Raw genomic sequence first — 23487 nt, 5'->3', positions numbered from 1 at the left:
TTCGATTTGATTTAACAATTTGATTTGTAGCCCCCTAATTAACTATATTAAAATCTGAAAATAATAAGTCAACTTTAAACATTTTAAATCATTATTATTGTTATTCTATCTTTAAATATCGTAAAGATAGTCTGCATATAAAACCATACTATTATTTTCTTAAAATCTTTTCATGTTTACTAGAAAAGAACTTGAAAGTAACAATAATTATCAATCTTGCTAATTGAACTTTTAAGAAATAACAAATCCTTCCTATAAAAATAATATCCCATTAGGATGTGTATGATACGAAGAAAAAAATTCTATTTATTTATATTTGATTGATCAAGAAGTTTTGAAAAAATATTTTTTATAGTATTCAAGTTTTTTTTTTTTAAATGAAAAATTTGACTTTCTTAATAGAAGAGAAAATAAATTTCATAAGTGATATTCCACACAACGCCACCAATCCCTACCCCTTAATCACCCATCACACCTCCACTCTCTACCTCACCCTATCTTTATATAACTTTGCTAAATTATATATAAATATTTTTTAAATAACATTTTTTTATTTATTTAAAAAATACTAATCTAAAAATAAGTTTTTAAAACCATTTATTTTTCAAAAAATAGTAAAATTTTAGGAATATTTCCCTTAATACGATACCCCTTAATTATATAATTGACTAAAATTATTATAATATAAATCCAATTGACTAAAATTACAATTATAATATTCAAATGAGAAAATTAAAACACTAATACGATAGGCAGCTAAAGAGAAAATTATATAAGGATTTTTGTTTATCTTAAAATTAGTGCTGACAAAATCAATCTATATTTTATTAATTCGTTCATATTTTTAGGTTGGGAAAGTGATACTTTAAGAAAAAAATAAGATAAAATCTATTAAATCAATTTTTTATTTAAAATAATTCAATTGTTCATTTATTATAAATTAAAAATTAACCATTCGATCAAATTATTTATTATGAATTTAATGGGGCCAATTACTCGCTAAAACTAGTCACGTCCCTATGATCTTAATTATTTCTTCTGTCTCAATTTATGAGATACATTTTAAACTTCAAGATTTAAATAAGTTTATCTTTCACTGTAATTCATATAATAAGTTTTATTTCAAAAAACATGAAAATTTCAAGTTCAAATTCATATTTAAATTTAAATGATTTGACTTTTAAAATCTAAACTATATCTTGTAAATTGAAATAAAGAAAGTATTACTTTTTTTTAGAAAAAAATAATCTTATATACTCCTCAACCTTACCCTTTAGACCTAATATATCTCCTAAACTAACTGATACTAATAGTGCTTCATTTTTATTTATTTATTGGAGTTCTTTCAGTTAACTCCTTTATTTCAAGTTCATAGAGCATATATAACCAATTTTAAATATAAGGTAACAAAATACTTAAAGTTAAATAATATTAAAATATAAAAAAAATAACATCATTTTGAAATAAAGTAAAAATATATGAATGCATGTACATCTTAGGTATACAGTTTATACATTGTAGATACAATATATAGATATGCAATCATTTTGTTGAAAGTTTTTTGTTACCTGTATAGTTACAAAAGAAGTCCATATTTTAAACAGATAAAATTTGTGGTTCAACTAATATTTGAAATATTAAAATATGGATGATAATGAATAAATTATAAAAAGTGAGAAACATATAACTAATGAACACGTGTGAGCTATTAAACTTTATTTAAGTATCTATACATTTAAGGGCCGTTTGGCTAAGAATGAATATCCTAAAATTAATTAGTAAATTATTTTAAAATAAGTTATCCCACCGCGTGAATGGTATTTCTGCTTAACTGGATCTACATACCCATTGGGTGATTGGATTTTCATGAATTCCATAAAATAGGACCACAATAATTATTGCTATGATCAAAAGAAATTAAATACCAAAAATAAATAAATTGGACCACTATGGATTATGGAATGTTATCTGAAGAACATAGAGCAAAGTAGGTGGGGCTTTCTTTATTTATTAATCTGGTTAAATAATAATTATGAATTTTTTAGTATATATTATGCGCCTGATGTTTATATTAAATAAATTAGTTTAATTTATTATAATTAAATAATTAAGTAATCATAAATACATAATAAAACATTATATACAAAAGCATGTTATAATTATTTTTTTGGTATAAACATGCATGAATAATTAAATTTTTATTGTCTCTAAATACTGTCATATTTTCATATCTCCTGATGATTTGATAGAGTTATTTATTTCTTGAGGGAAGAACCAAGCCTTAACATTACTCTCGTAAATAAAAGATCTTTATAGATAATATATAAAATTAAAAATCTTTTCCCCCCTTATGTTGAAGGAAAATACAAAGATTGATAAAAATGAATGGCTAACTACTCTACTCATGCTTTCTATAATAATACTTTTTTGTTTATTTTTATTTGGTCAATTTGAAATTTGGATATGTTTTATGAAATAATAGTTAATAGAAAATGTCAAACATCATTACAAATAATAAATGGAAAAATTGTATAAAATAGCAAATTATTAATTCAAATTAAATGTTATAACCACAGTTTGATTAGTTGTAACCCGTAGCAAACAGTTGTCATTCGCCTCTCCCCAGATTTCTCGCTCGCCACTCTCCATTTCTCGCTCGCCAGTCTCTCCTTCGCCTCTCTCACTTTATACAAACACAAATATATAAAATGTGTTTGTGTTTGTACAAAGCGAGAGAAAAATGTATATACAAATACACATATTTTTGTCCTATACACTTATAATTATACAAATACAGATCTTCCCTGCCCAGTTCTCTTTTGCCTTTCTCTCTTTCTCACTTTATACAAACACAGATTATACAAATTACAATGTATAAAGCGAGAGAGAGATATTTGATATACAATAGTTTTATTTCGATTTAATTGTATACAAATTCAAATTTTATGGAGATATACAAACACATAAAATGGAATTGAGGGGCTGCCATCGATTTAAACAAACGAGAGGCTGCCGCGATTTATACAAATGAGAGGTTGCCAGCGATTTATACAAATGAAAGGCTGCAAGCGATTTATACAAATGAAAGGCTGCAAGCGATTTATACAAATCTGATACTCCATAGCAAACATAAAGTTTGTTATGGAGCACAATTATACAAACTATATTTATAACATACAAATATGATTTTTATGTTTGCTAAACATAAAATTTACTCATAATAAATTCGGTCCATTTATAGAACCAACACACAACAAAACAATCAACATGTATCAAGTATGGTATTCAAGACAATTGATATAAAATTTGTATCAGGTGTGGTACCTAAGTCAATCAATAGATATTTGTATTAGGCATGGTATCCGAGCAAATCGATAATATGAATCAGGTGTATACCGAACCAACTGACAATGTGTACCAAATGTGGTACCCGAGCCAACCAACAATCACAAACATCACACAATCGCAACCCAACTGAATACAACTTTGCAAGACTACTAGCAGTTAAGACAAATTCCTATAGCCGTATTGTTCAAGTATTACTAATGGAACAATTAACATGCACACACAACATAAATTGAGAAACAGTTCAACCATCACCTATCTCAAATCAAGTCTGAGTGCCCTACTGAACCTGAGTCTTCCCTTTGTTATGACGCTTAGCTTGTTCTTGCTCTATAAACAACACTACAACACAAAATCAACCAAAAATGACTTTGATCCAAAATATAATCCCAAACCCCAGGCTAACGTCATGATCATGCTGACCAACCCAGAGCTTTTCCATTGATAATTCACCTAGAACTATCAATTTTATGGTTAAACCATCGAATCATGATTATATAATCACAAATAAATAGCTTATGCACAAAAGTCAGGGTTTCTACACCCATCAATTCTTGTTGCACCATATATTTTCCACTCTAGATCAAACCAAATCCTCCCCCAAGGCCCGCAACTATCGATTTTAAGGCACAAAATTGAATTAACAAGTTGGGGAAACAAATTACTTAACTTTACGAAGATTCTAGATGAAAATTTCCCTAGGTCGCCTATGTATTTCCTCAAAACGTTTTTGAATGAGAATGGACGATTTTGAAGAAATGTCTGCATTTACAACGACTTATCCCGTCATGGAAGCCCAATCCCGCTATAGTAGCACTGCCATAGCAGGAATGCCTGCTATAGCGGGAACTAATTTGGCCATTGTTGTCACGACCCAGGGGTACACCCTAGATGTAACATGGCGTACTTGACATCGAAGGGGTCTCATACAAGCCCTTAGCATATCATAATATAAGATAATAGAAAAGTACATAAATTTTAAAAATTGTATCCATACAATCGAAGTCTTTATAAAATGAAGCGGAAGTCTTACTACACTTTGTCTCAAACCATCTATTACAACTTTGAATAAATCTTGGGACATAGCCCATACAATAGTCTCAAAACATAAAGAAAGACATAAAAGAAATAGTGGCTATGTCCTCGAAGCTATGAGAACTCACCAAATCTTCAACTTCTTGCTCCCTAGAAACCTATCCTCAAGAATGAAACTCAATCACCGAACCCTACATTTGATGAGAATGTAGGCAAGAGTATGCATTAGTACAAAAGTACTAAATATGATAGCTAGAATAGCATCATAAGAGCATAATATCATAAGGGTTAGTCAACATAAGACATAATCCATAAGCATAATCAAATACTTCATGAAACATCAACTATAAGCATAAGAGACAATACCATAATCATAAGCAAAGTCTCCAACATAACCATCATATAAGCATTTAAGCAAACTCTCCGACATAAGCGTCATATAAGCATTATTCAACCCTTAGTCCTTCATATCATAAGAGAACCATTTCAAGTAACCTCAAAGAATACTTGTGGAAGGCATGGACAAGACCCTATAATCCCATCCAAGCTATGTATCCCTTTTTGGTCATCATAAACATAGTCCTTATACATAGTCAAGCCTTAGACTTTCATAAGTAGCTTCAAGTCATACTTGTGCAATGTATGAGTAAGACCCATAATCCCACTCACACTAAGTACCACCTTAGGCCATCATACATACTTACCATCTTTGATCTCATCCTTAACTTACTTCTCATAACCAAGGGAATCTCTCACATTTAATCAATCATAACAAGGAAGGCAACTATAGCACAATCATATCTAAACATACATCATATAAGAGAACACCTTATTAGGCAACCTTAAGTTATACTTGTGCAATGCATGAATAAGACCTCATAATGCTACTCATGCTAAGTACAACTTTTAGGTCCTCATACTCACACTTCTTGATTTGGAAACTAGTCCCTCTTTTTAAGACATTGGAACCCTAGGAGATACTTCTTTAAGCACATATTAGCCCATCTTCTTTACTTTTGAATAGTATGAAATACTTACTCAAGCATGTCTAAGTTCATTAAGTTTGAACACTTGGAGATGCTTTTTTATGCATGTCTTAATTCTTTATTAACTTGGAACACTGAGATACTTCCTTGAAATATGTCTTTGTTCCATAATAATCTTGTACTAATTGGGAAAATAGCCTTAAACCGACATGGGACCACATGAACTTTCACATGATCCCCTCCGATGTTACCCACACCGAGAAGGGTTGGTCTACTTGCCTAGGGTAGAACCAGTTTGTTAGCTTAGTTGGACCCACTAGCTAACTTCCCTACGAGACACGTAGTTATGGGATACAGAGATTCTACTAGGAAACCCAGACTCAACTTGTAAGGGACTCCATCTCATGAGATATACTTTGGGAATCTCGAACTCTACTTGTGAGAGTTCCCACCTTGGAAGACGGACTCAACTAGGTAAAAGCTTTCATCTCAATTCAATATCCACTCGGTGCTAGGCATACATCCCACAAGATAGCTTTATTAAGTTCTTACTTAATTCATGACTCTTGGAGGGATGTCCTTGACAACCAATCCATGATTCTAGTGATTCTATCACTTTATGCATTTAAACATTCTTAATTCAACATATTAGCTTTACTCTCAAAGCCCTAACCATCATCACTCATGACTACAAGTCTTACTCTCAAAGCTTTACTTCTTACCAACATCATTCATACCTAGATTTTAAGGCATTCTAATCACATTCTTCATTATTAAGTATCTGGTCATAAATCATCATAAAGGTTCAAATTCAAGCTTTACTAACCATGATTCATCATATATACTATAATCTAATTCAATTCATGTTTACAGGCTTTCATTCATGAACAATTACTATACAAGTCATCAATTCTAGAAGATTATCTATGAATTCTCAATTTCACCTTTCATGGCATAAACCCACAAGATATCAATTTCATCAATTAAACTTGGGTTAACCATGGAAACCATATAATATCTTCATAATAACATAATTCAATGCTAAATCAATCATAAACAAGTACTATCCACTCAATTGGAATCATACTCAACTCTACCCGCAATATAGGAAGAAACCCTAGCTAGAATTGGGGGTTCATCTTCACAATTGGGGGAAATCTAGGGGGATCCATGGATGGAAGAATCCAAGGATGAATAAGCTATCATACCTTGATTATAAATCCCTCATAATGCTTGCAACAATGGAGGATTTTGACCTAGATTTCTTCTCTTCTTCTTGAGTTTTCTAGAGAGAAGATTTTTGGGGGAAGTTTGGGTTCATTGGTGACTTGAAAATAATGATTTGGAATCATCTAATTAAGGGTCTATTAGCTTTATATAGGGGGTCTAATTACTAATAAAATGAACCCACTTAATAACTAACTAATTCTAGAATATTCCATTAACCCCTAACTTAAAAACTTTAAAACCCAAAATTGCCCTAACCCACGAGACCCCGACCCACGAACCGTGGGTGGGTCCATGGGCCGTGCCAGTCATCCATGGATGGGGTACTAAAGGTCTACTTTAGGGGTCTTGACCCACGACTCCTTCCCACGGGGCGTGAGTCCCATCCGTAGGTGGCCCCTTTTTGGGCAGATTTTAAGGACTGTTTTGGGTCCCCCTCAAGGACCCTTGGGTGGTCCTTGGGGGGTCGTACCTTGACACCTTAACTCTAAAACCTTCACTCTAAGTACGGGAAGTCATATTTACGATTCTAACCCTCACGTCAAACTCTAAAACCTTCACGTAAAGCCCTAGTTTAGCCTACTAGTTTTTCGGGTGTTACAGTACGTTGTATAGGCGTGTCACCCATTGTAGCGGCGTGCATGAGACATAAACTCATAAATCCTCCTAAAATCGCCCATAACACCGTCAAACCTTGACGTTCCAACCCACCACCTTCACACCAAGTTTGATATCGGGGAAAGGATTGGATAGATAGAATGCTTAAGCAAAGTTGGTTTTCCTTTTAGCTAAGACGTTAAGGAGTCCGTAGGATTTCTCGGAAAGAATTTAGGTGAGTAGAACTCCGATATGGGAAAGTGGTGAGCGAGATGGGAGAGAGACGATCGAGATTTGCTATGTATCCCAAATACATGCGAATCTACTTGAATACAATGTATCTAGAACAAATTAATTACACCTAAATTTAACCTCATATATCTAGAAGCACCAAAATCTGGTAAGATGCACGCGTAAGATTGCAAAGTAGAATATATCTAAGTTATTATCTCCTAAACTAGAGAGTTTTATATAAATTGTCAATATATATATATATATATATATATATATATATATATATATATAATATTCTGTTTGACGTATATTCAAGTGAATATTAGTATGGTCCTTGTTTTCTACCTAACATCAAAGATAATGCACATATCCTATGATATTTAAAATTTGTCTCTAGCCTTCTTCAAGTAATTAAACCTACCAATCTTTTACTCACTCTATTCATGGGCAAGGTCAGTGCTCTTCCATTTATTCATTCATCGTGTAGTACTCATTTAATAAGTATTTATTTACTCTGTTGAAAATAATTATTGCGTCAGGTCAGGTTTATTCATAACGATACTAATTAGCCTGCTAGTTTGTTATTTTATTTTCTTCCTAAATCCTATCTATAACATATAAAAATATATCATTATAATTTCTTTTATAAAAATAGGTTTTCCCACCCTAGTATCAAATTTGGGTTTACAAAAAAACGCTCTGCATCTCCTAAAGGATATCTATTCTCTAGGCAAAGAAAAGCCATCCCCTTTATGAGGTTTCGAACTCAAGTTTAGAACCTAATTATTAACACTTGAAGGAGTCAGTTTAAAAAATTCAGAACCCATAAAACTGAAATCCTTACTTCGGCTCTGATAGTCTCCTAACTAAAATTTTCCTAACTACAACTTCTCTTCTTTTGTGATAATAAATCTTTAATCTTAAAGCAATAAATGCATGATAGGGTAACATAGGGGATACGCACTTTGAGAAGCATTCCTATTTTCTTCTCCAACAAATCAAGAAAATGCTTTCAACTATCATGAATCACCTCAAAACTCAACCTCTCTTTGTTCTTCTTCTCTCATTCATTGGATTCATCTCCTTCTTAAAAAGCTTCATCATTTTTCTCAAATGGATTTTCTTTACATTTTTAAGAACTCCAAAGAATCTTGTCCAATCTTATGGCTCTTGGGCACTCATCACTGGCACAACTGATGGAATTGGAAAAGCTTTTGCTTTTCAACTTGCACAAAAAGGTCTCAACCTAATATTAGTAGCAAGAAATTTAAACAAACTACAACAAGTGTGTTATGAAATCCAAACTCAAAATCCAAATATCAAAGTCAAGATTATTGTTGTAGACTTCTCTTTTAATGTTACTAAAGAGATTCAAGAAATGAAAAAGGGCATTGAAGGATTGGACATAGGTGTTTTGATTAATAATGTTGGTGTCACATATCCAAGAGCCATGTTTTTTCATGAGGTGGATGAGAACATATGGAAAAATATAGTGAAAGTAAATTTGCAAGGTAATGAATTGTGTTATCATTTCATCTTACATCTTAAATAAATTACATATATCAAACTTTTAATTGGTAAGTTATTTTCCAAGTCATGTGGTTAGCTCCCTTCACGTTTGAGACTTGAATCTAAGATCCATTACCTGCTCTGATATATTGTATTTTTATTTAAGAGGAAGGGATAAGAAAAAAATATGTTTTTTAGTTATTTAATTATATCTTCAACAAACAGGTACCACCTTAGTGACGATGGCGGTTTTGCCAGGAATGATAAGTAGAAGAAAGGGTGCCATAGTGAATATTGGGTCTGGTGCTTCCATTGTTGTACCTTCTCATCCTCTTTTCTCCATCTATGCTGCAACTAAAGCGTGAGTCCTTCTTTCCATTTAATTTCTTTACATGCATGACATGTGAACGAACATATATCTCGAGTCTATTCACCTTATTTTAATTTATTTGTCTTATTTTCTAAAATCTATTTTAAGAAGATTATTACTTTATCATGTTTTAATCAGTCAAACTAAGATAAGGAAATTGAAACGAAAAGTGTATATATAAATTTTCAAAGTCTTATCCATTCATTGAGGTGTATAACTTTTTTGACATGATATTAGAAGTGGACTTCTATTAATTCTTAATTTAGCATTATTAATTTGATTCCTTTATTATATTGTATATACGGCCGGTGCACGCTTTAAACTGTCCATATTTAGGTGTATGATGAAGCGTTCGAAAAACTTCACATTTGAACTACTATAGTACTTGTTTTCCTATATATTGCCTGCTCTGTTATTTTAAAAATAGATTTTTATTTTTAATTTTTAACATATTAAAAAAGAATAATTATTTTTTTTACATTTTAGTTTTAGTGTGAATTATTTATTTTTAAATTATTTTTCAAGATTTAATACTAAATACCTAGTAGGAGTAATGTGATAAATCAATTAATAGTAATGTCAATCATTATTTTTTTTTAATAGTCGAATCAAATTTAAACATGACAAGTAAAAATGATAATTTTTTAGGATTTGGAGTTTGATAGATCAGGAATTTAATTAGTTTTTAAGTAAAAAATGAATGCCTCTGCTTGGTGTTTTATGGAAAGAGGTGGAGATATTTACCTAAATTCAATTAAAGCTTGATAAAGCTTTTTTGCTTCTACACTCCTCTTTTCTATTCTACTTCTAGTCTAAAATAATTATTTTGACATTTTTTGTATGGTTCTAAATGAGTAAATTTTTCGAAGCTCAAATATATATTGATTTTTTTTAAAGAAAATATTCTTCTCTTTAATCAACTTTTCAACTATCTCTAATTTTAAGAAGAGTTTGGGAGGAAATAAAAGGATAATATTGACAAATTATTAAAAGCTTGTTTGGATTGACTTATTTTAGATATTTTTAAGTTAAAATAATTTTCAAGTATTTTATAGTATTTGACTAAATTTTTAAAAGTCTTTTAAAACACTAGTTTTAAAACTAAAATGGAAAAAAATCAATCAAAAATTTCACGGACAAGAGAGATAACATGCTTGAAATTAGGAGTCAAAACCTTAATATGATTTTTGAACCCCCTAATATAAATCATTAAATCAATTTCCAGACTTATGTTTAAGGATTCAAGCTCTAAATGTATGCGTAAAAATTATTATTTTAAAAAAAATATTTATATATACACAATATAATTTTCTATCGAATTTTTTTTATTAAACACCCAAATCGCCCCTACTATATATGTGATACTCTTCAAGGACCGTGTCTGTCACATTTAGAATGTTGTGTCATTTTCTCTTCTTGCACCATCTTTAATCGACTTGTAAGCCCCCAACCACCAAAACCCACCTCTCCATCAATTCTTTATTTAATCGTTCAACGAGTTATATTTGCTTCTGTATTCTAAAAAAAAGGTTATATTATTTATAACTTACTTGTTTTTTGATATATTTATCTTTACTATTCTATTTTAGGTATATATTTATTCTTAAACGATTAACTTTCATGTCACCAACCTTATTATCTTACTTGACATCTATGTGACACTTGTATAGATATATTTTTAATCTTACTTAAAATTTCTCTTAATATAACAGCTTAAACATAAACGTTATATTATGTATCTTCATTGTCTGTATTTTCCCTATCCATGTAAGATTTGAAGTACTGTGCTTGTTTTGCTTTTATCCTATTATTAGAGTAGTGCCTCTTCTTGGTGTTTTATGGACAAAAGGTGGAGACATTTACCTAAATTCAATAAAAAAAATATTGAAAATACTCCTAAATTCTATGCGAATTAAAAATATTCCTAAATTCGTCGAGTTTAGAGGTGTTTTCAACACTTTTCTCGACTTTTTATTAAGAGTTTCATGCTTCTACAAGAGTTTGAGACCACTTGCTATGTCATGTGGCATATCCAGAGAGTGTATTGATCAAGTTTAATTAGTTAGTCAATCAAATGAGTATTTTTAAGGTTGTCACTAGTACGGAGATGAAACTCTTATTTTATGCTAAGTTCAAGAGTATTTTCGATACTTCTCACACATCCGATTAAAGCTTTTTTGCTTCTAGACTCTCTTTTTTTTCTTTCTATATGATATTACTTTTCAAGGACCACACTCATAGAACTGTCACATTTAAACGTAAACAAAAACAAAAACTTTGGCTCTTCTAGTGTCTTGTAAGTTGTAAGCCCCAACCACCAAAACCCTTCCTCAATCAATTCTTTGGCATGGTGTTTAAGAAAGTAATAAAAATTTTAAATATTGTGATCTTAATCTAAAAATATGTAAAATATATCAAAATATCATTTAATTTTATAATTTTAAATATATCATATTATATATAAAAATTAAGAATATAAAAAAAAAACAAATTAAAAGGGAAAGCAGAAGAAAGTCGATATCACTTAAAATTAAACTTCATCTTTTTGTAAGGAGCAGTCTCATTCGCATCTACTGCTACAAGTCAAAGTCAAGTATGGCATCTAACTCTTAATAAAAAGTCGAGATCAGTGTTGGAAACGCCCTTAAACTTGACGAGAATTTAAGGTGTATTTCACTCATGTTATAAGATCGGGGTGTATTTAAGTTCAGTTAGTTAAGTGAAAGGTGTTTTCAATACTTATCCCTCAAAATAACATTTAACTACTATGCAGTCTGTTTCATGTTGACTTAATATATTATTGATGAAAGCTTTAATTCAAAATATATTTTATTAAATTAATCTGATTAATAATATGTTTTTAATTTCTAGATGTAATTATTACACTTTTTGTTTAGTTGTCATATTGTGCTTTTTTATAATTATAATTAAATTAGTTAATTTTTAAAGTTAAACTAGATTACATTAAATTGATATTTCAAAATAAAAATTTTGATCTACAAAAAGTACTACTCCATAAACTGTAATTTTTTCATATAAATATCATTTTTGTAAAAAAAATCTTAAAATATTAATCAATTTTTATATCGTTTTACTTTTAAAAAGAAAATTGTGGCAACTAAAAAGGAATGGTAGGAATACTATTTTACGTAGTTAAATAGTACTCAAGTAAAATTGATCGAAGAAAGTAGAAAAATACTTTTTTTTTAAAAGTCAAAATTATGTACATAAAAATTACATTTTAATTATTTGTCTTGTTTTTTTTTTAAAATTAAATTGTTTTAAGGACAATGTTATTTTTATATTTAATGTATATTCTTTACATACATCCAACATCTATCTACTCTTTTGACCAAAAAAAGAAACCTATCTAGCATAGTACATTGAAGATCATAAAGTTTAAAAATATTATTTGATATATTATTACCTACATTTTAAATTTTAAATTCTAACTCATAAATATATTTTTTAACAAATTAAACAATTGAATTAGAAAACCCTTAACTAGTTGGAGGGGTGGTCCTACTGCAAAAGTCAAAATGTAGCACTTAATGGTGGTCGTACTGCAAAAGTCAAAATGTAGCACTTAATGGTGGCCTATAGGTTTTAGGTGGCTTTCTGCACGGACACAACAGGCTTTGACTTCATTTATACTTAGACATGAATCTATCGAGTGTATGTGTATCTGTTAATTTTGAAAAAAATTATTTATATATAAATTGATGAGTAGAAATTAATACTTACATAATTAACAATGCATTTACAGGGAGTATAAAATATCCTTGTACTGCTGATACACGCAAAAGTAATCATCCATGAGACTGGGGTCCGATCTCTACCATTTAGTGGAACGGATCCACTTTGACCATTGAGCTATCACACTTAATTGATTAAAAAAAGTTATAAAGTCTTCACATTACCTTTAAGGCTTAAACTCATATTGGCTCATTAATTGTCATTGAAAATTGTATAACCTGCATAAATCTCATAATGTTAAGAGCTAATTACATTATTTTCCTACTATTTTTTAAATTACAAAAGTCTCTTCACATTTATGAATTTCGGATACATCACTAGACTTTTGAATACATCATTAAACTTCCGAATACATCAGCGGACATCCGAATACATAGGTGAGGGATGTATCCTAGAGGGAAGGGATGTATCAAAGAGGGGATAAGACATCCAGATACATCACTAGACTTTCGAATACATCAGTAAACATCCAGATACATAGGTGAGGAATGTATCCGAGAGGGGGGGAAAAAATGTATCAATGAGATGAGAGTGATGTATCCGAAAGGGGATGTATTGTATTGCTTAGAGAGTAAGGTAAAAAGGTAAAAGTGTTGTATTGCTTCTAAATCATAATGAAGTAATTTAATTTCCAAACGAAAACTAATAGGTTCTTTAGAGATTAATATTATCTCATATTATTATGTACTGCGTGAATTTGATTAATGATGTATTATCATATTAACTAAAATTGAATAAAAATATTAATTACAGGTATATCGATCAGTTTTCAAGATGTTTATACGTTGAATACAAACACTATGGCATAGATGTGCAGTGTCAGGTACTAATTAACTCATAATTTCCACTTCTTTTACTTGAAATTACTTTATAAGAAGTAATTAACTTGACCATATTTATGTCTTACAATTACGCACAGAATTATCATTTTTTTCTCTACCAGACAACTCTTTAAGTATTATTTTAATAATTTTCTGTACTATTACCTTATATGATTAGTATGCAATTCAAGCAATTAACATCTTAGCTCGCGTTTGGACATGCGATATAAAGTCATGATTTTAAATCAACATTTGGATATGTCATATGGGATAATGACTTGAAATTATGATTTTAATCTCAAATTCTTCAAACCTAAAAAAAACTTGATTCGAGATTCCAAATCATGTTTTCAATCTTTTTTAAAAAAAAAAATTGTGAAACTTCACCTATTAGTTTATACATCTTTTGTTAGTTAAAGAAAACTATCATTTTAAATTTTACAAAAAAAAAAAAAAAAACTCATGCTCGGCACGAAAATATTGTATGTACCATGTGAAAGGATTATATTTAGAATTAACTAGTTACTACTATTGTTGACTCTTGAATTTTTATAAAATTATGTATATTTAAAAGTTTGTAATCAGAAACATTTGTTTATAATATATTCAATATAAATTTTACAAGTAAGGTCTGAGGATAAAGTTAATATATGTTAATTAGGTACCATTATATGTTAAAACAAAGATGACTTCAAGAGTTGCAAGCATAGAGAAATCATCATTGTTTAGTCCAACACCAGAGAAGTATGCAAAAGCAGGAGTAGCACAAATAGGATATGGTTGGAGGAGCATGCCTTATTGGCCACATTCAATTCAATGGTCGTTTGCTTCTTTGTTGCCTCAACCTCTTCTTGATGCATGGCGCCTCTCCATTGGCCTTAATAGGAGGATTAAAACTTAATTGCCTTCATAAATGGTGTTTACAAGCATAATCTTCAATAAATTTAATGTATACAGGATAGATATTAGTCCTTTTTGAAATATAAAATGATGTTTTTATCAAGAGGAGTAAATAGGCATTGTGCTTTTTTTCCTTAGCCAAGATTTTGTTCTACTGAATTTCATGACAAGGTTTTCAATGAAGTAATAATTAATGTGTATTACAATGTAGATATATATTTTTTTCTCGCTAGATTTTTCCTGATTTGATTTAACGAGGCATATTATATGTAACTAGACATCGGCATATTATCTGTAACTAGACATCAGGAGAAGTGTTGTAAAATACATTCGCTTTAGTTGTCCACTGCATAATTACAAATATAATCAACTTCCCCCCTATTCATTACCTTTATTCTTGTTAGCTTACATTTTCATAACCTCCTCAATTATCTCTGATGCTTTATGTTATCTTATTATAACTCTCTATGTAATAGTATTAAGGGATCCCTAGTATCAATGGGGCATGGTAAATGAGATTGATATACTTGAACATTTGCATACGTGTACACTTAAAATTTAAGAGAGAATAATAAGAAAAAATTATCATATCTTATATCTATATTTTTTGTCTACAATATGCTTCAATATTAGTTCCAACTTACTCTTCTTCTTTTTCAAAATATTGCCTTCATTCATGATCTAAGAGTACAAAAGGTTAAAAATTGAGTTAGGCATCCTAAACTATATACAAGATCATTGAGATGATGCTATTATATTTGTATTACTCCTACCCAAAAAGGTCTTAATAGCCGTGAAATCTAAGGGGTTCATATTTGAAATAAAATATTATGACTGTTGCGATATCTTTCGATCTTAATTATTATTTTTTCAACATAAATTTTATCGTCTACGATAATTTTTATGAATTTTTTGTAAGTAATAATGCAATGTACACACAATAATTATTTGTTCTTTTAATATATATTTATCCCTCCATTCACTTTTACTTGTCCCCTGTTTCAAATCCTTTTAACTTATCGCTTTTAACATATCAAGAAAAGACAATTATTTTCTCTCATATTCTATCGTTAGTATTAATGAGTATTTATTGTCCAAATCGTTTTCCAAGACTTAATATTAAACTTCAATTAGTAAGAGTAATGTAGTAAACTAGTCATGTCAATTGAGTATTATTTTTATAATAGACATGAAAAAAATCTAAATATGACTAATAAAAATGAATGAAAACAATATTAATTTATGCATGTTCAGGTGCAAAACACATACACGTAACTAGTATATCGATAATAAGTTTAGAGGTAAAAATTTCCTAATAATTCCCTATTTTATAGGATTTGGGCTGTTGATAAAGCAAGTCCGGCCCATTAATTTGTTGGCGGCAAAACCCCTTTTATCGGCCGTTAAACCCTTCACTTTCTGTAATAGCATCCTCGGAGCTAAAACCCTTTGGCCATTTCTGCTTCTGATCGTCAGATTTTCCGGCCGTCGTGGTTGGCGGCGCAATCATGGTGAAGCGACGTCGCGAAGAAATTGTTTCCGATGGAGCAACGGAAACGGAAAATACGACGTCGTACAAAACGATTTTCATAGATACCAATCTTGATACCCACTTGGCTCTAATTGTCTCCGATTCCGATACTATCTCCGATCTTAAAAGTAATTCCCCTTTTTTCATCCATCTAGATTCTAGCTCTATCTGTTTGTTGGCTCTCTCTCTGTGTAGGTTAACAAATGCAGCTAAACTAACAACTGTTGTACATCAATCTCAAAATTGTTAAAATTGGTGGTATAAATCCTCTGCACTATTTTGATATCTTGTTGTTTCAATAGTCTAAATTGCTTGAAAGAGTAAAAGTTTATAGGATTAGAAAAGAGGCATATCAATTGCTCTTTCACTCACTTTGCGTATAATTCTTGGTTAATTTTGTATTTGTAGTACGAAATTTTACTGAAAATTGTTGATATTTGAGCAAGGAATGCTATACGAAAAAGTTGTTTGACTGATATACATCATGTTTGTGTTATGCAGAAAAGCTCGTGTTTGAACACTTGAGGTGTTTTCCTGAAATGAGTGAGTTGAAGATTTCTTCTGTGAAGGTTTGTTCCTCTCCAGCTCACTGTTTTTGTGTATATTTCTTGTGTCATGACACTTTTCATAATTCCTATTAGGTGAAACGAAAAAGACATTACTATCATCTGCCTGACACTATGCTTGTTAGAGGTGTTTTTGAGGGTACCAAAAAGGAATGGTTCCTTTCTGTTGATGCTTCTAGATTTCAATGCCTTGAAAATGACCAAGGGTTACTTTGCATCGCGTATCCGCAAATTGAAGCTGAAAATCTTCTCCCATGTGATTCATTCAATGCAATGGATAAGCAGAAGGTTTTTGATACTACTGAATCTTACCCAGCTAATGGGAACTTGGCATCTAGCTCCATCGTGAAACACAAGGAAGTTGCCAAGGTCATAGGTGAATCAGAAAATAGCTTTGGGAGGAAGAGAAGCAGGGCCAAGAAGTCAACTTCTCATCAGGAGTTAGATATGAAAAATATTGTTGGGGCTTCTCAAAATGCTTATGCATCTGACCAAGATATAGTCCGTAATGATGGTTCAAGTGATGCAACAACAAAGGTTGGTAGTATGCCAAAAATTGATGTGGATCATATAAATGAAATAGGGATCGAAGGCAAGTTGTCAGTTACTCAAGGTGCTGAGACATCCCCTCTTTTAAATAACAATGAACCAACTGGGGATACTAAAGAACAAGTTCTCTCAGCAAAAAGGGAATTGGATGACAAGGAGAACATTGAATCTGGAAATGCTAGCAGCATGAAGCGAAAGAAAAAGAGTCAGAGGAAATCTGCTGAAAAGATTCCTGTTAAATTAAACGGAGAGGATGACAGTACGGTGAACTGCCCCTCTTTAGCTGAAGGGATTGGATCTACAACTGATCCTGTAACTGGGCAGAGTAAGAAAGGTGAAATTTCGTTTGATGCGGAAGTGCTGCAGATTAGTCTAAATACAGAGGTGAAAGGGTCGCCCCAAGTTCAATCTGCAGCATGCAGATCTTTGGATACTTCCAAGGCAGAAATGAACATCAAGGAAGTGGAAACTATCTCGACAGCTCCCTCTGGTGTGAAGGTTGCTGAAGGACATGGAAACTCTGGTCGACGTAAAAATAAAAAAACAAAAATGGAGGTTTCCACTCATATTAATGATGTTTCATGTGCCCCTTCAGCGACGCGTGATACTTCTGTTAATCATTTCGTTGAAGGGTCTAATCAAGATAAAAATGCAATGCCTGCCAGCAAAAGAAAGGGAGCATCAGAACAAGTGTCAAAGAGTACCTATGATGTAGGTTCTCAACACCAAGTTGAGAAAGCAACCTGCACTGAGCCACAACTTCTGCTCATTGAGGAGAAGGGAAATGAGGTTGAGCATTTGCGGCTTAACCAGAGTGATAAAAATCAGGAGACTCTGAGCATTTCAGAAAAGAGGCTAAAAACGAAAACCAAAAAGAGCCAAAGTTCTAAGAAGAGAAAATCCATTTTGTCTATTCAAGATCAGGAAGGCAGTCACAAAGACTTAAAAGCTTCAAATGATAATCTGGAAGATGTGAACCCTCTGCCAGAGCCAATGGAGATGGATGAGTCAGGTAAAAATATTCATGTTGATCAGTATGGTGGTAACAAGTTGGAAAATCAGAGTAATTCTGGTATTCATTCTGACTTCGAGAGTTCTAGGGAAGATATCAGAAATGCTGACTCATTTCCAGTGCCATCACATGCTTTAACTAAGGGTGCGTTAGAGGAGATGCACGAACCTCATGTAAATACTGATAAGAGTGACGCCATAAACTTCAAGCAATATTTTGTTCCTGGCCAACAAGGAGAAGTTGCATCAAAGAAACCAATGAAACCAAACAGAGACACAAAAGCTAGCAGAAAATCTAAGGGTGGTATGACTTCTAGAGGATTTTCGGAAGATATCTCGAAATCAAGAATTGAGGTGGCACTTCCGAGTCAGGGAGATAAAACACTCGAAGAAGCTGGAAAGCTTGCAACTTATGATGCTCCTGCTTACAAGAAGAAAAATGAAGAATCTATGGACGAATCTAGGTCCAGCTCCAGCTCAAAAGGTCCTGGCAAATTCCTTGAGGACAATAGACGGCAAACAGGTTCAGAAATCCAAAGTTTGTCTACCACAAATACAAAAATTAGGACTGCAAACATCGAGGATTTTACACAACCAAAGAAAGGATTGCTTCCTAATCCAGGGCCTAAGTTTGGGGATAGTAGATCGAGAAGGTCCGACAGTAAAGAGGGTGGAGATTTTGATTCTACGACTGACACTCTATCGGATTCATCTTCTTCTGGCAGCTCAGTTGAAGGAAGTGAAATAAGTCAGGCTTCAACTCCAGGAGGTAAAATTACAAATTTGATTTGCTTGTTTTTTCTTTTCATGTCTTGACATTCCTTTATGTTATTCCATCGACCTTCACAAAAAATTTGAGACCTTTGACTCAAACAAAGCTGTGTTACTCTTGTTAGGCTGGTAAACCATCTGTGAGGCATGGTGTAATATCCTATTATTTAATTAATTGAAAATGTTGCTAAACATAAGATCCGGCAACATAAGCACACAGTCTTGTATGTTCTTATTCTGTTTTACATCCACACAAATTTGAGACCTTTTACTTGAACAAAGAAATGTTACTCATGTTAGGCTGGTTGACAATCTGTGAGGCTCGGTATAATATCCTATCAAACCAATTGAAATTTTTTTGCTAAACACAAGGTTAGTCAACATAAGCATTGAGTTCGGGGTCGGCAATGCTTTTAATTTCCAAACAGCACCTAATTCAATTCTCTCACTCAATCGCCCTCCCCTTGCAGTAACTGTTGAAAGGGAAAGAGGAAGTTCTTCATTTCTTTGTGGTCGTGGACTTAGTCATTCCTATGGCATGCCAAAATCATAATTCTAAAGATTTAAATTGTATTAAGGACCCCTTATTTCTCTATGGATAAATAATAAATGAAATATATATATATATATATATTTCAAAATACATTTCATGATTTCCTGTTTCTCTCTATCTTCATTCCTTTTATAAGCTAATTTCTACTTTCTATGTTGACTTGGTAGGAGCTAATGTTGCAAAAACCAATGCTGCTGCTGCTGGAAAGCATAAGCTCAAATCAAAGTAAGTGAGATCTCTTCATTTTTCCCTTAAGACCTTTGTTAAACATGGTTCTTTTCTAATGGTAGATCATTGATTATGAACCAGTCCTCTATGATTTACCTTGTTTCCAAGTTCTTGCGACTAAATAAGTCAATAGATCTTTTTTTTGTTTTGTTTTTTGGTTGGGGGTGGGGTGGGGGTATTCCGGGTATACACGCCCATGGGCAATTGAGGGTTCTCCGGGGGTATGCATCCATGGCTGAACTTTTTTTCCTACACTTTGTTCTATATTTTGCTCTGAAACACTAGGCGGTAGCTTGATCTGGTGGAGAAAACTTAAGCTATGATCTCTTAACGTTGCCTATTTATCATTTTATCAAAAAGAGAACATTGCTCTATTTTGTCATCATGTCACTTGTGCACAACAATGAATGATCAATATATGATTGGTAAAAACTGTTAATGACAGGTGGAGAAAACTTGAAGATGACATGTTTCCAAAGAGATACTCTAGAGTCTAGTCATTGAGATGTGAATATTTAGATAACTCTGGTGTTAGAGCAAATTGTTTTAGTACATTTTGAATTAGACAATGAGTTTTTCTAAGTTATATGTGGACTTCTTTATTTATCACATTTCTGGTGCTTATGATCACACTGAATATTCCAACAGCTTTTTGGGTGAGGCCCTAACCATGGAGATGATTCTGAGAAACTCTAGCCGTTTCAAAAAGGCTAAGGTTTCAGCTGCTCAATCTCAAGATGAAGAAAGTCAGCCTGTCAATGTTGTCCCTGATAGTCTAGCAGACACTCAGAATGAGTAACTCCTCCTCTCTTTTGTTGCTATTGAAATGACCCTCCCAATATTTGGTACACAATCACCTCTCCATCGTCTGTCACCTGGGGCTCTTCAAAGCAACAAGAAAATGAAAAAGAACAAGGAGAAAAATGCTTTTTGACTGTATGTATGTTATGTATTATGAGAAAAATCCTATGCACATGCCCTGATTTTGGTTCTCTGATATTGAAATTTTGTCGGGTCTTGTTATGTTGTGTAATTGTAATTCATTCAATTGAAACTCAGAGAGATTGCTTGCTGTTAGGGGGGTTTGCTGGTCTGCTTTTTAAACATTTTGATTCGGTATTTTTGGTATTAAGGGTCATTTGGCCATGTGATCAAGTTGAAGTTTGGTTTGGACGTACAATTTTTAAGTTGTACTTCTTGTCTATAAACATGAAAATCTCATAAGTTGTGAAAACTATCAAGATTGTTTCAATTCTTTATACAATTTTAACAATTAAGTAAAAGTACATAACAAAATGTTTAATAATTACAAAGCTAAGAAAAAGCATATTTATTGATCGAATTTTAATTCAATAAGAAAATAAATTCCTGCTAACTAATTTTTAAAGTACAAAAGAGCGTTAGAACTTAGAAGGGACTTGAGGAATTTCATACTACATATTCAGTTCTCCTTTGCCTCTATATGTATTTTTTAAAGGGTAATGTCAAATGGCTAGAAAATTTTAAAAGTGTATAATATTTTATTTTTATTTTAAAATAAGTTGATTTTTTTTTCATATTTTAATTAAAAGGTATTAAAGTTAAAAGGGTAAAAATATTCAAAAAGATAAAATAACATAGGTAAAATACCTTTCTGGCCAAAATTTCTTTTTTTCCTTTTTTAAATTAGAAAAGTCAAAAAGAAAAAGTCAGAAATCAATTTAAGTGCAGCATTTATGGCCGAAAGTGATGTCGATAATTAAGGGCGTGTTTAGTGGGAGAATGTATTCCTACAAATTAAAATGTTTCTTAAATAAATAACTGATTTTTTTAATTGAAATAACAAAAAAAAAATTAATGTTCTATAAGTTAATAAAAAATATTATCAGAAACAATTATATATAATCATAATCTACTAAAATGTAAATGACATTTGGTAAGAAGAATTGATGGGTGATACAGTTGCTCAAATTTATTTTTAAGTCAGTTTTTCACTTCTGAAAGTGTTTGACAAATATAAAAAATAACTTAAAATAAGTCAAAAATGAATTAAAATAAGTTGGAAAGTGTTTGACAAAGTCAAAAATGACTTAAAATAAGTCAAAAATCAAAATTAGATCTCCCTCTACTTTTTTTTTTAAAACTTAAAAGTCATTTCAATTTGATTATTTTATTTTTTACTTAAAAATTACTTTTTAAATCAATCCAAACGGACTAGTCTAAGGGTAGGATGATCAAGAAATGTGGATTGAGCACGTTTAAGCGGTGAAAAAAGACAAATAAACTTGCTATATTACTTAGGAGTATTAAATTTATTTTACAAATTATTTTACTTGTTTTCTTAAAAAAAAATTAAAATAAATTTGAGTAAATCTAAGATGAAAAAATTGAAAAACTCTTTATGAAACACGCAAAATCATAATCAAAGTTTGTGCCTTTGATTGTCACCATTCCAAAGATTTAGAACAAATATTTTATCTGTTCTAAAGTTATATGGTGTATTTTGATTTATCACATAATAAGTATATAAAGTTAAATGTTACATTATTATTATTTTAATTTCATTGTTGTTTCTTCATAGTTCTATATTGGCATAAAAGAGAAGAATTACAATAGGTTCGACGATAAACATAAAATTATATATATATCGTTGGAAAATATGATGCACGTCTAATGCTTAAGAAACTAATATATTTTTTATAATATTAGATTGATATGAACATATAAATTAAATAATATGGACAATGACAACATACATATATGAACATTGTAAATTTGCATGGGATTGGATCCTAGTTGTATTATATAACACTATTTTTCTCACTATCCTATGCCAAAAGAAAAGAAGAGAATACCAATGAAGCTTTTTTGTATCTCTCGTTAAAAAAGATAGCAGGAAAGTAATAATAATAATATTGATAAGAAAAATTAGGTTGCATTCGATTGTTTATTGATCTTTTATTTTAATTCTTGATCAGTATATTTTTCTATTTAAGTTCATGTTTTCCGTAAGCTGCAAGTGTATTATGTCTTATCTAATTACCTTTCTCAATACTTATTCCACCTACGACCTCTCTTCATGCCCCACCATAGTCAGTCTCGCACACCCCCTCATTGAGACATTTATATATCTTCTTTTCACACATCCGAGTCATACTATCTTAGTCTCGCCTTCCTTATTTTATCAATCACATAATGGAGTCCCACCTTGTCGTATTTTATTCATAATCCTAGCTATATCTTCTTATATGTCCACACGCATTCATCTCAAAATCTTTGTGCTACTTTAATTTTATAAACATGTGAATTCTTAATCGATCAACACTGCGTTCATACAACATATATGAACATCATTGATCTGACCACCTAAATGTAGGTAAATATCATCCTTGCAAATTTACTACATATATTAATAAGAGATTTTGTTTCTTTTTAGGATTTGAGTGTTTGTAGTTTTAGATGTATTTATATACATGAAAAAATACAAGACATCAATCACATAATTGAGTGTATAATAAT

The 23487-nt window shown here is 31.2% G+C and overlaps 4 protein-coding genes across 4 annotated transcripts in view; 2 read left to right on the top strand and 2 right to left on the bottom strand.

Moving 5' to 3' along the window:
* The window catches only part of LOC125815441 (uncharacterized), a 426658-nt gene that overhangs the window by 142196 nt on the left and 260975 nt on the right, over window positions 1-23487 (bottom strand). The gene's annotated exons all lie outside the window — the stretch shown is intronic.
* LOC125815227 (glyceraldehyde-3-phosphate dehydrogenase, cytosolic) overlaps window positions 1-23487 on the bottom strand; it is a 613914-nt gene that overhangs the window by 549304 nt on the left and 41123 nt on the right. The gene's annotated exons all lie outside the window — the stretch shown is intronic.
* Window positions 8374-14784, top strand: LOC125815269 (very-long-chain 3-oxoacyl-CoA reductase-like protein At1g24470). The gene is made up of 4 exons (XM_049494713.1): window positions 8374-8935; window positions 9159-9294; window positions 13813-13882; window positions 14542-14784. Exons 1-4 carry the CDS (start codon window positions 8431-8433, stop codon window positions 14779-14781), a joined length of 951 nt encoding a protein of 316 aa, XP_049350670.1. The 5' UTR covers window positions 8374-8430; the 3' UTR covers window positions 14782-14784.
* On the top strand, window positions 16289-20982 carry LOC125815464 (uncharacterized). The gene is made up of 6 exons (XM_049494941.1): window positions 16289-16439; window positions 16813-16880; window positions 16953-18468; window positions 18559-19206; window positions 19929-19986; window positions 20638-20982. Exons 1-6 carry the CDS (start codon window positions 16289-16291, stop codon window positions 20786-20788), a joined length of 2592 nt encoding a protein of 863 aa, XP_049350898.1. The 3' UTR covers window positions 20789-20982.

Source organism: Solanum verrucosum, unplaced genomic scaffold (genome assembly GCF_900185275.1).
Source record: "Solanum verrucosum unplaced genomic scaffold, falcon-dt-bn FXZP01000085.1, whole genome shotgun sequence".
Lineage (NCBI taxonomy): Eukaryota > Viridiplantae > Streptophyta > Magnoliopsida > Solanales > Solanaceae > Solanum > Solanum verrucosum.
The sequence above is the reverse complement of the archived record's forward strand: the minus strand, read 5'-3'. Positions and strand labels throughout refer to the sequence as shown.

Bases quoted from the DNA above. Each gene is read 5' to 3' on its own strand.
- LOC125815269 (XM_049494713.1), top strand. From the start codon at position 8,431: ATGCTTTCAACTATCATGAATCACCTCAAAACTCAACCTCTCTTTGTT. The intron at 9,295-13,812 runs GTGAGTCCTTCT...TATTAATTACAG, and splicing joins ATCTATGCTGCAACTAAAGC to GTATATCGATCAGTTTTCAA. The intron at 13,883-14,541 runs GTACTAATTAAC...TATGTTAATTAG, and splicing joins GCATAGATGTGCAGTGTCAG to GTACCATTATATGTTAAAAC.
- LOC125815464 (XM_049494941.1), top strand. From the start codon at position 16,289: ATGGTGAAGCGACGTCGCGAAGAAATTGTTTCCGATGGAGCAACGGAA. The intron at 19,207-19,928 runs GTAAAATTACAA...TTGACTTGGTAG, and splicing joins TCAGGCTTCAACTCCAGGAG to GAGCTAATGTTGCAAAAACC. The intron at 19,987-20,637 runs GTAAGTGAGATC...ATATTCCAACAG, and splicing joins AAGCATAAGCTCAAATCAAA to CTTTTTGGGTGAGGCCCTAA.